Source organism: Bombyx mandarina, chromosome 05 (genome assembly GCF_030267445.1).
Source record: "Bombyx mandarina strain Sakado chromosome 05, ASM3026744v2".
In the NCBI taxonomy this organism is placed as follows: domain Eukaryota; kingdom Metazoa; phylum Arthropoda; class Insecta; order Lepidoptera; family Bombycidae; genus Bombyx; species Bombyx mandarina.
The window spans coordinates 9,497,318-9,514,387 of NC_143212.1; the positions used below are offsets into that span (position 1 = coordinate 9,497,318).

At 35.8% G+C, this 17,070-nt stretch overlaps 1 protein-coding gene across 2 annotated transcripts in view; it reads right to left on the minus strand.

Annotated features, from left to right (window-relative positions):
* Window positions 1–17,070, minus strand: part of L (zinc finger protein Lobe) — an 84,549-nt gene that overhangs the window by 23,005 nt on the left and 44,474 nt on the right. Inside the window, exon 1 of one of the 2 annotated variants that reach the window (XM_028186624.2) lies at window positions 1,853–2,450. The exons of the other annotated variant lie outside the window; for it this stretch is intronic. Within the exon in view, the coding sequence (XP_028042425.2) occupies window positions 1,853–1,955 (103 nt within the window). The 5' untranslated portion in view covers window positions 1,956–2,450. Of the gene's footprint in view, window positions 1–1,852; window positions 2,451–17,070 lie in introns of those variants that run through there. 2 annotated transcript variants of the gene reach the window in all.

The window sequence follows — 17,070 nt, forward strand, 5'->3', positions numbered from 1 at the left end:
AAATATGAAGAACAAATCAACAAATTTTGTAATCCATCAGTTTTTAGTTTATAGCTGAGACCTTTCTTTACCTTTTTTCCCCCTCGAAACAACTTTTTACTGGCTCGACTCATATTTAGCTTCTTTAGGATTAAGGAGAATTAGATTAGGATTAAATTAGGAGAATTCATGGCTCTAACGTCATGCTGTGGTCCTGTGAACATGCACTGAAGTTTACAACAATTGGGGTCATTGCTAGATGAATAAAAATGGCGCCATCTTACTGACCGACAAGGCCTAAGCCGTTTTTGAAGAGAAACCAAACATTTGTACGGAATAAAATTTTCTGTTGGTATGTGAACTGAGTCAGAACAGAAGTGGAAGTAAAACTCTATTTTATTGCTACTATACTCCAATCGCGATCAATCTTATGTTCAATACCGTGCCTTTCTTTGCATTACCATATTTTTTTGTTTCTTGCATTCCAGGTATTGTGATCAAGATAAATAAATGAAAATCGTAGGTTTTTACGCATTTATTTATGTCACAAAGCAACGCCTTCGAGTTTCCCTTTGCGTAAAACAGAGAATTCTAATTAAAAGGAGTGTTCAATTGAATTTTCGTAACTGTCCTTGTATCACGTGCTCGTTTTCGTATTTACGCGAATCAAAAAACGTCTAGTGACATTAATGTTTATAATGCCTCCTAATGTTGTTTAGATTACCATTGCCAAGATCCACAATAGCGGAACTTTTCATTTTCATAGATCAGCACGAGCTGATAAGTATCCTCGTTTAAATCCATTACTTAAAAAACAATTTATCTAAAAAAATCCTCTATAGGTATGTAATATGATACCAAGGTAATTTCTACGTTATTCCCTTTTACTATTGATTACAGTTAAAATACATTCTGTTCTCCCGCAATCATATTTAGTGCATAATTTCGGTTCGTTTGTTGATTACGGGACCAAATTAAGATCAATTTATTACAAAATTTTAATCTAATACCTAATATATTTTACAATTTTGATACTGTTATCGTATGACACAGACAATAAGCATAAATATATGCGTAAATTTACAACGGTGTAATAATGCCTTACATCGTTGTAAATTGGAAGATATTTAGAGCCGCTATAGAATAGTGCATTAAAATTATAAAATTAATAATAATAATAACAATTTCATAGTTGAAGGGATATGTTCTACTTTTCTATGTTCTCGAAAAACTTTAGTAATAAAACTTTAGAAGCACTTCCAAAAATTAAATTGAAAGTACGTAGAGATATTGAAATATAGTACTTATTTGTTTCAGATAATTGTTGTAGTATTTCAACCACGGAAGCCTTCATTGCGAATGTTCTTAAACTAATTTGGCCATTTTTTTTTATTTTCTTACAGAGACTATGCTCAAGGAACGTCCCGTGATTAACATAGCTCATAAATACACACACTCATGCAATTACTTTGTTAGTTTACTACAATAAACATATTAAATAATGTATGTAAGTATTAGACTTTAAAAAAAACGTCATTTTTCACTAACGCAATATGTTTTGGAAGAGCTTTGTAGGTGTACTGAAACTGGACATTTTTTTAAATAACAAATAGGAATAGTAAGAATGTCTCGTGAGTTAAACTCAAATCTTACTCTATGGTTAAACTGTAAACTAAACGACTCTAATATTGTTGATAGATAACTCGCTAGCAAAGATTTATTGATATATTATAAGATATTATGGTAGGTTTCAATCAATGATGAACCAAGCACGTAACTAGGATCTATGTACTATTGTAATATATTCTACATATTTTCCGATATATGAAATGTGGCGTGTTGCCAGAAATCCTGAAACATGATTATTACTCACCTTTTAAATCTTCTGAAGTGACTTCGTGATTTTCTTTGTTGGCTTGAATTTTTTCAATAAGATGTTCCAGCCTACTGCTGTTACCTTTGAATAGCATGATCATATCGCACGGCCAGTATACCCTTTAGACAGGAACTCCTGGCGAATTCCCGTCACGCCAGCGACGTACACTTCGAATATTCGAATGAACGTCCACTGGCAATCAATCGCTGCAGGTGCATCGATTATCCAGTTATTTTGGACTGTTTTTGCGGTTGCGAATTAATGCGCGTCGCGTGCCCGACAGGTGTCACTAATAATTGAAGGGGCGCCCGTCGCGGGCTTCGTTTCGTACGCTTCCTTCACGGCAATTATTTGGGTGCCTGCCGACGATCGGGTTAATTAATGACAATACGAATACGAGATGCACCTTTATGTTTTAATGGCAGGTGTTTTCGAACAGCTAAGTTGAGGACAGTTGGTTTAAAGAGTTAGTGATTCTTTCGAGTAGTCGTAGCGTGTACTAGAACGGAGGTGCAACGGAACGCGCGCCAACAACGGCGAGTACGGCGCGACTGTGAAGCCGGAGCGATGAGCTCTAGTGGGCGAGGTGAGGCGCCCGGCAGCTCAGCACCTCGGGACTGCAGCACCCTGCGCCCCGCCTGTCCGCCCCGCCCACACGACCTCCTCCTACCAGCACCCACTCCCCCTTACAGCTTTCAAGACATTTAACAATAACTACAACCTCAACTACAATAATTCATGATTACCATTTTAAGTCACATAATAATACCTAATAATAAAGCTGGTATATTTAACACGTGCAGAATCGTAAGAAAGTTTCTGCAAATAGATGATCAACCACATAATGCAATAGTAGAACACACTTAATTAGCCAACCCCAAGAAACCGTGACATTTACTTGGGCGAGTCTGTAAATGTCACTAAAGTAATATCAGCGCAAGCTGAGAAAGTAAAAATTTAAAAAAATAAAATAATAATAAGCCTTTATTGCTGTTTTACTTACTAATTACTAATTTAATAAATTACTTAATAATAAATTAAAATGCAACTTATAATCAAGTATTCCGTTCGGCGTTCGGTATGGTTTTCAAAACAGCTTGTCTCTCGACAAAGGCTTCCTCTAAAGATTGCCAATATTCTCTATTTTTGGCCATTCGACTCCAATGTGGCCCGGCTACACTCTTTATTTCATCTTCCCAACGTTTTGGCTGTCTTATAAGTCACATACCTACTCAGTATCAATTCAAGTTGCGAATGGAAACCTAGATAGTTGTAACCGTAGATATCTTTTTCATGACATACGCTTTTCTTTTTTTTGAAAATACTTCTTAGTGCTTTTTTTAATAAATTTCTAAAATTTATACGTCACTATGTTTACTCGTCAATTGAACTATCCTCAAAATAACCATAACTTGTTCGTAAAATTACTACCCTTATCCGGGTCCTTAGTTGTCTTTTGTTTGTCAATCACGTACGATGCTTTAAGGGCAAAAAATCCCAAGAGTTGTTTTTAACGATCAATCGTGTATTGATGCGATGCATTCGTGATGGATGGGGATCAATCCTACACGGATACGGCGTGAATAATGAACCGTGTAACAGAAAGATGACAGTAAAAGCTTTTCAAATATGGAACGTCGAGGAAAGCTGAATTGATTTTCCCCGTTCCACCCACAGTGGTAGGCGCGGCCAATGGGCGCCATCGCCCCGCACACCCTTCACTTCGATGCGCTCCAGTTCAAACTTAACTAAAACAGTATTATTCCTCCACTAATAGTTTTCATTCAATTTGTACCAAAAAATACTCCTTTTTTGTACTAAACCTAGTATCAAATACACCTGAAGGCTATTTTGTACTTCTAATCTACTGTCACGAATAAGCCAAGGCAATTTATCAGAAAGATATTTAATTTGCTCCTACGGTATTTACTGGGGATTATAATATTCAAAAGGATTTAAGTATCGGTCACCCGATGTCCAGTGATCGGTCCCCGGGGAGCGATACAGGCGACCGTGTTTCCGAGACGAAGCCTTTTAGTTGTGCATATATTAGTTGGATTACAAGGACGACACCAACTGCTGTAATTTTACGGATAAACTCGAGAAATATGGGCATACAAATGTAGGTACTCGAGGGATTAGTTTGGCATCGGTTCTGTTCTAAGCTTGTATTGTTTTATTCGCTTTTCATTATTTTTTTGTTAGAAAGTAATTTACAGCCAGTTTATTTTAATAGGCGAATTTGGTTAAGTTAAAATAATCTTGTGAAATAAAGGACAAGTGGACAAATGGTTTTTTCGTTGTAGTTTTATGGAAACATAATCAGAATTCGTTCGCTTATGTTTGATAAATACTGAGTAGAGACTACATATTTATAGTATCTACAGTGGGGATATAATTGCGAATTATTATAACCAATTTATCAATCAGCAAAAGATATCATTAAATTATAACTTAACTATAAAATACTAAAATATCTAGTCAGACGAAGAGTTACATTCGAATAAGAGCCTGTTATTAAAATTCATAAAATTTTAGAACGACCACAAGAATATGTTAACTTTACAATGTTAACTGCTTTTTTTTTACCAAGAACTTTTTAATTTCGTAAATAAAATCTTATCGACGCTATAGCAATAGTAAGAATTTGAGATTTTCAGTATTTCTATTAAGTTTACTATCGGAATAATTTTAAAGTCATTAAACAAGAAAAAAGTTATAAACTTGTTTAAAGGTAATATGATTGTATAAAATTTAATGACACCAACATTTATTCACATTCTTGTAACCTTGGTAATTCTGACGCTATTGGTATTTCGTGGCCTGATATCCAATGAGCCCTAATAAGAGTAGCACTAGTCGGACTGTAATCTTATTTATCAGTCTACGTCAATAACACCAAAGCAACTCGAAGACGGACGCACGACAATTTTCTTCATACTCGATAAAATCGATCATTTTTTTCATATGAAATTTCACATAACTGTAGTTATAAGATTATTTATTGAGTTTTCAACTACAGTGATACACGAGGTTGTGAAGCTGAATTCCTGTTATTATTTTGGCTGTATTTTTTTTCTTTTATTGGTTAGATGGTTGGACGAGCTCACAGCCCACCTGGTGTTAAGTGGTTACTGGAGTCCATAGACATATACAATGTAAATGCGCCACCCACCTTGAGATATAAGTTCTAAGGTCTCGAGTATAGTTACAATTGTTGTATTAATCCATAGGCTGTATTAATCCAGCATCTAATTCGTATTTCAAACAAATAAAGACAATATCGCCACGCAAACGATAACATAACATAACATGTACCAGTTAATCTGAATATGAAGTTAAACGTTCAGCCGTACAGGGAATCCGACAAATTAATGAACATTAAAGATTCACGTGACGCTCCGAACGGGATTGACAACGAGTTGTCGGGTGGCGACCGGCTGGCACAACGAAAGGGTTAAACATTAATACTTTAGCGGGCTGCACCTCGCTTGTGACGTATACGATTAGTCTGTCACAGAGCTAAGCCTCCCGACCCTGAATAAAGTATTAGTAAAAAGTGCTCCTTATCGCAGAATGCCCTGACAATGTGTTGTCCAATGTCTGATCGTGATGAGGGTCATGTTTTAGCTCCCTTTACGTACCTTCCTTTTTGGACCTTATTACAGATTACGCAACAATGACCCATCGCTGAAAAAACGATTTGATGAGTGTAAAACAGCTTTAGAAGTCAAATAGTGAAATGTATGTTAAGCAAACACACTTTCACGTTAGCGTAGAAACAAAAATTGGCTTAATTTAAGGTATTAAGGTATAATTGTCGTGTTTAATGTAAGAGTAAATATCATTGTTTCATATTGAATGCAGTGGTTCAAACAATGTTATTTCATATTTTATCGATAACGACCTCATAACAAAAATGTTAATAAAAAAATTCAAATGGACTATATACGTTGTGTTATTATAAGTATAGTAGCCCACCTGGTGTTACTTATCGACATGAGGTCGAAAGCTAAAACAGACTGAAAGCCATAAGCAGCATCAGGCAGGATATTGCTACCAAGACGCGCGGGCTCGCACACGCTCTGCAACCGGTAAAATCACTAGTTACCATTTATCGAAATCGAAAAAACAACTATCGAAAAAAATTTACAAAAGCCATTTTAAAAAACGATTACCTCACAATCGTATTCTCAGTTATGTAACTATCTATTTTGGTAAATTCGTGAAATTTCGAACTTTGCCCGTGTCATGAAACTAGGAAGTGCCAGATGCTTTGAATATTTAATGAGAATCGTTAACATCGCATCGTACTCTCCGTCCTAGGAAGGAAAGATTCGCTTAATCCTTGATTTTGACTCTCTGAGGTGTCTTGAGATCTGCCACCTCATTAACATTTCATTGTGTTAATTATACTCATAATGATCAGGAATAGACATAATGACGTTCAATTATATTTTTAATCAAACGTCAAATTGGAAAGCACAAAATGCCGAAAAAACCCGGATACCTGATTCTGTGATAACGTGATACGATAATAACTATGTATACGTTTAGGAAACGAAAATATAACACGCAAAATTAGTTTTACAATTAACTAATGACGTATGAATTATTAACTACACTAAAAATGAAGAAAATTACTAATGCAAACGTTTTTTTTTGTAGCACTAATCTTTGAATTCCATCCAAATATTTATTTCCGACCATGACGAAGTCGCGTTGTCAACAAACACCCAAGTTTTTTGCTGCCGTACCTGAGGGTCCCAGGGGAGTCAGGGAAGGGACCCGGTACGTCTCCTCGCGTTCTAATAAATCAACGCGACAGCCGTCATTCCGACACAGCTACGCGCCTACAGCTTAATTCACTAGACGCGTCATCGTGGTATTGGAAAACAACGTTTCTGACCCACGAATAAAAGTGATTAAAAATATGTTTTATCTCTGTGTCTCTTTGTTAAATTGAGGATAAGGTTACGTGACATAATATTACTAAACTTACAAATGAGATTGTTTATAACAATAACTAAATTTTAGATTTTTTTTCTGGTATTTCATGACCGAATTAAAACTCCTTTTATAGTTAAAGTTTAGCCTCATGATATTATAGTATAATATTTCATCCATCATCACGTAGGTATTCGAGAAGTCGGAAATAATGTAAGGATAATCAAAAACGCCAGATTAAGCCTTAAAAATATTTAATATACTTTTCGGGAGTTTGCGAAATGGACTTGGTACTATATTTTACAAACTGAACTTTGAAAAAATTTTAAAATACATTATCAACACTGCTTCTTTGCGTTACATAACAAAATAGAATACAACGTAAAGAGAGATTTTTCACGGCAATATTCTTTTGGAAAAGAAAAAGTGTCTGAATAGCAAACCAGCCAAACACAAAATATTGTGATCTAAAAGTTCTTTAGCCGTTTTTTTTTTTTATCTATCATTGCGATAACAAACCGTGCAGCCACTTGGAGATAATTTTGTGCGTTCACAAACGATCAACCCTCGATGAGCGTAAAACGAAGGCCACACAAGCAAACAAATCAACGGGGGTGAAGTTTTTGTTCCACGATCGCGTCATGAGATAGCGTCGTAGGTGTAGACTGTAGGTGGTCTGAGCATGTGACCGGGCAATTTACCAACATAATGCTTTTAAGTAAATTTAAAATTACAGGAATAAAAGTCATGTCTGTTTTCATAAACTTATGATTTCACGGCCTAAGTGTTTTCAAACGGTATGCCTTCATCGACCTTATACCTTGAACATACGTCACACACTAGGTTGACGCTTTCATTGCATTAGTATGACAGCTATGTTAAAATTTGAATCAGAGAATTTGATGATTGCTTAGCAGCACAAAGAGAGGACGGTACCTGCGAATAATACGCCTTGGCTCCCAATAAAACCGTAAGAACCACATTTATATAACGATAAAAGTTATGTAATTTAAAATTTTTCAACTATTCTTGCTTTTTCACTGTAATCATGATTATTAATAAATAATAAATATTTATTAACGATCACGCCACGTTAACTGGTCCCGTGATAAGTCCGTAAAGAACTTTTGTTACAGGTACCAGATAACGGAAATAAAGGTAAGATTTTTATTATACACATACATATATTTAATATACATCCATAACCCTGGAAAAGACATTTATATTTATCATACAAATATCTTCCCTTAGCAGGAATTTTATTATTATTTTAAACAATTGATTATTATTTTTACATACAATCTTCCGAGACCGGTTGTAATAACAATCATAACAACGGAGCTTAAAACGTCATCTGAACAAAGCTAGCTATATGCGACGCAATTAAAAAATTACTACAAAAAATATAATTAGGCGGTCGTGACAAAACCTTAGGTGAAATAAGAGTAACCGCAAACGAGCAAGATTCCAACACGGACGTGTAAATCTACGTTATAAACGTTCCTCTCAACAAAATGGTGTCCCCGACTTTGATGTAATCAACTTAACACTAGCCCACATCGTTTATGACACTTTACTTGGACACCTTTAATTTTAACTTTGTAGAATACACTTATTGCCGAAACGTGTTAAAATTGTTGACAATAAAGGCCATACTTTAATTTAATTTATTTTAATTTTTATTATTATATCTCATATATACTGAGGTTTTTTTTGTGCATTAAAAATTCTTATTAATTGTAAATTTAGTATTATTTTAGATTAAATAATAAAAAAAAAGTGTGTGTGTCCGCTCCGACGCACGACTGGAGTTTACTGGATATAAAAAATTAAACGAAACAATACGAGAAATAGTTCTATATTACGACAACACGATACACTACAGATTATTAACAAATTAACGAGACACAAAACAAACGACTAACAAATATATGAAAATACAATAATGAGAGAAACGCGCGATCAGTACGAGGCTTTGTGGCGGACTGCCGGCGCATGTACTAGCATGTCACACGAAATGCGCATAACGCATTTCGTGTGACATGCTAGTACGATTTTGGTCCCCATAATTTTCATACCCCGGGCCTATATATGTAAATCGATTCTAAAGGAGTAAACTCCAAAAATAAGAAAAACTGTACATATCAATACAACCAATTATCAACAAATTATCGAATTGGATCAGATGAGACCGTCGGCGTACACAGCTTGTCAAACAGTGTAGCAAGAATTGATAAGTTAGCTAGCTGAAGAATACGCGACATCACGTATCTGCGGAGATGGTATCCCAGAGGCAGGCCGCTCTCTTGCATCGCGACATCACACACGAAATAGGTCAATTAAGACGTGGGAGTGGAGCCATACGTGACCGTAACGCCTGATCTTATCCGGTGATGTGACAGCCTCTACGTTTCACGCCTCTGAGCTAGATACCGCGGCGGCACGAATTTTATTCTGTTTCTTATGTTATTAGGAGGTTTAGAAATCTATACGCAACAATTGTAACTTTGCTTACTAATTGACTTCAAGAGAAGGTTCTTAAATCGGACTGTATGTTTTTTTTTCCTTGTACCTACTCAGATCTTTCGATTTCTTTTCTTTTAGCGAGTAGAGCATGGAAAAAAACTCCCTCTTCAATACGAGGAGGCATCAAAAAACAGTGTGAACGAGATACTCCTTGGTAAGAAAAAAAAAACTGGTAGGCATAGCACAGATACATATTTGTAATATTAATAAAGAAAAAAATCTTCGATTCTCTTTTGTTTTTTCCTGAATGTAGTAGTCATTTGTTTGCTTTGTGTCGAAACGTGTTCTCGAAAATGGAGAAAAATGAAGAGCGAGCCGTTATTAAATACCTCTGTTTAAAAAAGTTAACGACGCAAGATGTTTATTGCGATTTGGAGAGAACATTAGAAGAGTCTGCTCCGCCGTATTCCACTTTCGCAAGGTGGGCTTCTCAATTTGGAGTAGGGAGAACGAACATGAAAGACGAACATAGTTGCGGACGTCCATCGACGTCAGGCACCCAAAAAAATTTTGCGAAAGTGGAGAAAATTGTATTGAGCGATCGAAGAGTTACCATCCGATACTTAATACAAGAAACGGGCATTTCATATGGAAGTATTAAATCCATATTGAAACAATCTTTAAATATGAAAAAAGTCTCTTCAAGATGGGTGCCGAGAATGCTAACCGACAGTCAGAAACAAAATCGACTTGACATTTCGAAGATATTGTTGGACAAGTTTCAAAAAGATTCTGAAAACTTTTTGTCTCGTTTCGTAACAATGAGCGAAACGTGGGTCCATCATTTTGATCCCGAAACAAAACAGCAATCTTCGCAATGGAAACGGTCATCATCACCGACCCCGAAGAATTTTCGTGTCGTGGCATCGGCGGGCAAGGTTATGGCCTGAATATTTTGGGATTCAGAAGGGATATTATTGATTGATTACCTAGCGCGTGGAACCACTATTACAGGCCAATATTATGCAACTTTAATTTCCAAGTTGAGGAATGCCATCAAAGAGAAAAGGAGAGGGAAAATTCGAAGGGGCGTACTGTTTCATCACGACAATGCATCCGCGCACAGGTCAGCAGTTGCAATGGCTGCCATTCAGCAAGCTGGCTTCGAATTGGTTGACCGCCCCCCTTATTCACCAGATTTGGCGCCTAGTAATTTTTATCTGTTCCCCAAAATGAAAGAGTACTTAAGGGGAAACAGGTACGAAGATGATAACGAGGTGATAGATGTCTTGGAGAGCTTTTTGGAGGACCAAGACAAAACTTTTTTTTTGGAAGGGATTGAAGCTTTGGAAATGCGCTGGACTCGGTGTGTAGAAAGACTCGGCGACTATGTAGAAAAATCAATTATTAAATTATCAATAGTCGATAAATTCTATCTCATTCCCACTACTTTTTGATCCTCCTAGTATCTCCCAAGCGCTCTTACTAATGCAATAAGGAAAATAATTGATTTTTTTACTCTCAACTTGATCAACGAAATATTGATCTATAGAACTAATTAAAATCTATAGATCGTCACCCCTCATGAAATCATTGTAAATGGATGGGCGTGAACAATACCATTCGCAGCCACCGGAAGTCCCGTGAATAAGGGCCGTGTGCTTCTTTTCGAAAGAACGATTCTCAATAAATCGACAATAGAGATGAATGTGATAGTTTTACTTTAAATGCCAATCGCCAAATGCTTAAACGTCGTTGGCATACAATGTAACGACAGCAACAAATTTCTTTTGTTTAGACATAATTACAACATAACATTGAGTATTATTTCAAAACTTATATTGCTGATCGGATTAGGTGTTAGTTGTGCGTAAAGGGTGGAACCGTGATGATCTTTTAATATTCTTGTATGCCATTGATAAATAACTTATTACTTAATTATTTTATTCAATTAATACTTTTTTCATAGTAATACTTTTTAATTAGTCTTTTTTTCTTGTAAATATTTGTCTGAAAATCAACTGTATGTTTATCCTCTATGCGTTCCTGAGTCATTCATCTCATTGTGATAAATGTTGTTAAATTCGTCAAATTAGGGATAGTATCAATCACAATCAATCACATCGTAAAATTATTCATATGTTTATTAATATAATGAAATCACCTAGAAATTGGTGACCGTACTATCAGATAAGGGTTCTATTTCCGGATCGGAATATCCGGGGTATCGGGATTCTGGTGGCATAATAAACAAAAATATCACTACTTTTCTCGATACATCCCTTAGAATTAATCCAAAATATAAGGCAAAAGTAAAGCCAATAAATAGCTCTACAAAAACATTTCCTCGTACCTGTGCAATAAAAGAAACGGTACATTTGTAATAGTTTAAAAAAAATACACGGTGCTTTGCTACTTATCTTTTTTGTTTTTTGTCATATTAATATTCATCTTGACAGGCTTTGAAGCTACTAGTCGTGCAATGGCACTTGTGAAGCAAGTGCTTCACAAGTGCCATTCAGTAAGTACTGAAAGCTATTAGGCCTTTGAGCAGTTGTTAGCGAAGCTCACATGTCCTTATTGAACTTGTGCTGGCCGACCCATCTTAGTCAAGCGCAAAAGACCTTCAGGCGAAAGAGCAATCCTTTTATCAGAAAAAAACTACATCTATAAAAAAGAGCGAAATGCTTATTCAATATGGTAATCGCTACATATAATGTAGCTAATAAAAAAAATTGTGTATAAATCTGGCAGATGACCTCACATTTTCCTTCCTTCGCCTTAATTTCGTGTCGGGTCCTGTGTCGTTTTCAAGGGAAGTCGGTTAATAACTCAAATTCCACTTCGAGTTACAAGGTCAGATATGTTCTCGATATTGCAACAATATTATTAGAATCGTTAAAAAGAAAATTGTGTTAGGTAATTTATTTATTTACAATAAATAGACGACCCTGGCTTATGGTTGCAGGCGTGGGAATGGGTTCCTGGATAACAGTGCATTCAGACTTTTTTTAGGAGAAATCGTGAGTTTAGTGGAACGAAGTAAAAGACATGCCCAGTTTGGTGACAGTTCCGCGCGGCCTCAGAGCAAGCAGCGCCTAAACACAGAGGTCATTTTTGCGCCCGATAATACACTGGCCATGAAGTGTTTTTTTAAATAGACATTTATTTAAATTTTAATAACACCTCTTTCATCTCCTTAAAATTATAAAGTTAATTGTAATGCAATAAAATCTCTCTTAGTTTTTCTTCTTCGCCATCTTTCCCATTTCATGCTAGATGGTATCGACACAATATACAAATCGATTTAGGTTTTGCGTTTAATTAGTAGACAAATTACATTTATATCCAACCGTAGCACGGCTAATAAATGGGTAAATAGTAGTGTCCATAACGATATTTGTTTGAGATAAAAATAAATTGGAAAAATGTGCGTTCTAGATAATTTTGATTTCAACCTTAACGCGGTTGGCGGCATTTTCGTGGCAATGTCTGTAAGCTCCGGTAACCGTTTAAAAGTAGTTATGAAATTAAAATGAAAAAAAAAGAAGCTTTTTTTCATCTTCACATCCTAATTCTTCTTGAGACTTTGAGAAATGAGTGGTTTTTCTGTTTAAACAAGCAAGCATGGACACAACATAATTGAAAATAATAGAATCTGCGACAAATACAGTTGTTGAGGCTTGTCGAGCCACAATCGTGATCTGCGATTACCACGGATTGCGACAATAACTTTTTATCACCTTTTGGTGAATTATGCGGCTCGGAGTTATTCTCCTTGTGGTTGAATACCTACTTATACGTCACGCCCTGATATTAAATTTGACGAATCACGTAATTACGTGATTACTTTTTAAGCGTTCTGATTATATAAAATGTGAGAGGATAAATCAAGTAAAAAGAAAAATATTACTCTCCCTATTAGTGCCAAATATTAATTCATAATTAAATTATATTAGGAAATAAATTTGCAAGAAAAACTCAAAACAATTTTAAGGTGATTCATTAAATAAATTTTGTGAGTCACACAGAAAATCTTCTAATTTTGAATCGCACCTGTTCTATTTCAGAGACGAGTTATGAAATGTTTCAATAGCAGAATGGCAATAATTTGTGGCATCGATAATGCGCCGCAGACGTCGGGCGGATCGGCACGTAGCTCCGACGAGCAGGTGATGCTGCGGTCGTGCTCTGTCGGAGGCACCTGCATTCCACGCTTCAATTCATCACCAACCAATCACTAGACCACTAAAATGTGATACAATTTGAATTCGTAGGTACATACCTACCGTAGCCATGGTTTCTAATACTACTATCAGATATTTCATTTTGTTTTGACATTTCGTTTTACCCTACCTATTCGTTTATAGCCAAAGAAGCTTTTCGCGCGGACGGTGTAGACGAGCTCACGGGCTCAACCTGAGAGAATTGGCTGACCTTAGCAAGAGCAGTGCTTGTGAATAAATGCCTACGTCAAATTTTGACAATCTTTTCGCCTGAGAGCATCACTAACAAAGAGCTATGGAGGATTACCAAACAGATACCAATGAAAAAGGAGATCCTTACAAAGAACAACTTGGCGTTGTTTAGTAAAGCAGGAACTAGGCGTCTTGGGCATGACGTGGAAGAAGCTAGAATAGACTGCCCAAGACCGATGTAAATGGAAGGATTTAATTCGAGCCCGACACCCCAGCAGCAGCAGAAGGTAATAGGAAAGAAAGAAGAAGAAGAAGCAAGAGCAGTGTTTCGCAGAATCTACCACCGGATCGGAATCACGACCCACTGAGAAGATCCAGCGAGAAAATCAGTGGTACCTATGTGTGTATGGGTTAGTTCGCTCGTCGTAGATATCGTAAGATTTGGAGAACAAAAGTATAGTTTTTTTTAATCCATTTATTTAAACCCAGAACGTCACTCATAATATAATTTCATTTATAAAATACAGTCTGACATTACAATAAAGGATAATTATTTCTTGGTGAGGACGAACACGGCTTCCTAAGAAACGGGTAATATTTGCATAAGGAAACTTTATTGCTGGCTAGTGAGCGGACAGGAAACCTCGCCCTCTTAACAGGGCGGCAGTGGCGCGTGCGTCCGGCCTCCAGCCCGACTACGCTAGATGGACTTCCGCCTTTTAAGTATTCCCGCTCGAGAAGGGCTCGTTTCAAACATTTATTAGGATAAGCACCGCAGTGATTTAGTATACCCACGGTTATTAAGGATATCAGAACCATGGAGTCTGATCTTGTTTCTGCAACCGTAACCTTCATAGAGTCAGCATGAGTATTTTCATTTAAAATATTATCCGACGCAATGTCTCTAATTTAAATATTAATAAGTCAGTATTACAAACCAACGATATTTATACGGCTTTAGTTTGGTCGAAGAAAGCTCATGTTAGATTTAGGCACGAAACTTGAACATTCAATTTTAATTTAATGATAACATTTATAAAGTTATATATGCATTGTTAGAAGGTAAGTGTTTCAGTGTCTAAAAAAACAATAATTTTAAGACATCTAACTCTTCACACCGACTTCAACGGCAAATTGGTTATGATAATTTAAAGATGGCTCGAGTAGGTGGTAAATTATAGTAATAAAATGTTCTAAATTATTAAAAGCTTTCGAACAAAGAAAAAAATTTAATGCACAAATACCTACAATGAGGAGAAAACTGGTTTGTACAGAGAATATTCAATTATTATTTTTGTATCTCTATTAAAATTCATAAAATGCGGTTCCCGTACGAAATATGGAATAGCTTTTTAAGTAGTACAACAAGAAGCATAAACCGAAATACAAATGTACGCATCTCAATTTGAAATTCTCAACCAGACGAGTTTGCATTTAAAACGAAATAACACAGGCAATTAATAATAGTACAGAACGTCAAACAATAAACGCACGAGACCACGAGATGCACGAAAACAATGGACATAGCCGAAGTGACAGGAAATGCCTCAAGTCGAAGATCTAGCGGCTCTAAACTATCACGCACAATAGCAATAACAAACAAAAGACTGCGTAGTTTCCACTCGCAGTACCGACGGATTACGTAATTTATGTTCTCGGTATTGCCACAGTAGTAGGTTGTGGTACTACGACAGCGTACGGAGGATATTTGAATAATATTATTCTTTAGTACATCGAGACGTGTTGGCAGCAGTGTTAAAGAAAATCAGTTCAAATATACTGCACGTACAAAGTGGTTAAATTACAATCATTATTTATAACATACTAGCTGACCGGGCAGACTTCGTAGTGCCTCAATCGATAAATAAAGGACCTAAACTTTTGTATAAAATAAACTTAAAACAAACAAAAGGAATCCGTCCGACGGGGGACACATCGAAGGAAAAACAAAATTGTTATTTTTATTTTATTCCGAGCATTTTCATATTTCATATCTACCTTTTAAACCTTCTCTGGACTTCCACAAATAATTCAAGACCAAAATTAGCCAAATCGGTCCAGCCGTTCTCGAGTTTTAGCGAGACTAACGAACAGCAATTCATTTTTATATATTATATATAAAAGATAGAAGATAGTTTTTGAATGGCCTATCCAGTTATTGTCATAATGTTTAAGATAAAATATTAATATTAGATAGAAATTGTGAACTACAGCCTAAAGCATCAAGATAATACTGAACTCATTAACGGAAATCTAAATTTCATACGATCCAAACCAAAATACAACCTTCGTGCAACACTAAGCGATTACACACTAAATAAAAAATTAACCGACACAAAATAGTCAATTTAACACTATCCATTTAAATAATGATTATAGTTCGAAAAAATACGGAAATGGTTTTGAGTATCATTCACCACACAGAGTGTTTACCCCTTAGCACAGTTGTTGTGTAAAAAACAACTAAATTGTCCTAATGAGAGAAGTGAGCTGAAATAACTCTGCCAATAGAGGATTACGTGAAATTACGCCTAATTATATCTTTAAATAATACAGTATATTCCATCCTATTTCCTTATGAAATATGATGATAGTCTCAAAGATCTAAAATGTTATATATTTAATTTGAAGTTTGGGAGCCACTTGAGGTCGTTTTATAACTACATATTTGTGACATTATTTTTTTACTAAAATATTATGGAACATATTTTATAAGTAAATATATTGTTATGACCAATTTTCCTTTGTTAAGTCCAACTTAAAATAAGGCACTTTCGAAAATATTCACACTTTGGACACTTTACTGTCGGTGAGTATTTAATCGAAGTTGATAACACAGCGTCTTTATGTAGGGACGAGAGATTCGTTACGCACGCGCCGATGAAGACATTAAATTAACACTTATATAGTTAATTCCACCTGCCAAAAACGTTAGTTGATACAAAGTGTCTGCAGCTGGTCGTAATTGCTTATGATTAAATTTATCAATCCTATCGTTCCAATTGTGGTATCTTATTCAAAAAACGGTGTACTCATAAAACTCTCAACAAAATGATGCCCAATTGAAAATACTCAAATGGGTTACGATAAGGCTGTAAAATACTAAAATTTGCAACATTGCAGGTTTGAATTTGATGCTTTAAGCGCTTTTAAATATGAAGATATTCCGAAAGACAAAAAAAAGTAATATATTAATATCCTTTTTTTTATTGCTTAGATGGCTGAACGAGCTCATAGCCCACCTGGTGTTAAGTAACTACTGGAGCCGTTAGACATCTATGACGAAAATGCGCCACCCACCTCGAAATATAAGTTCTAAGGTCTCAGTATAGTTATAACGGCTGCCCTCAACATTCTTCGTGTAGGTCCGGAAATATTTTTGAG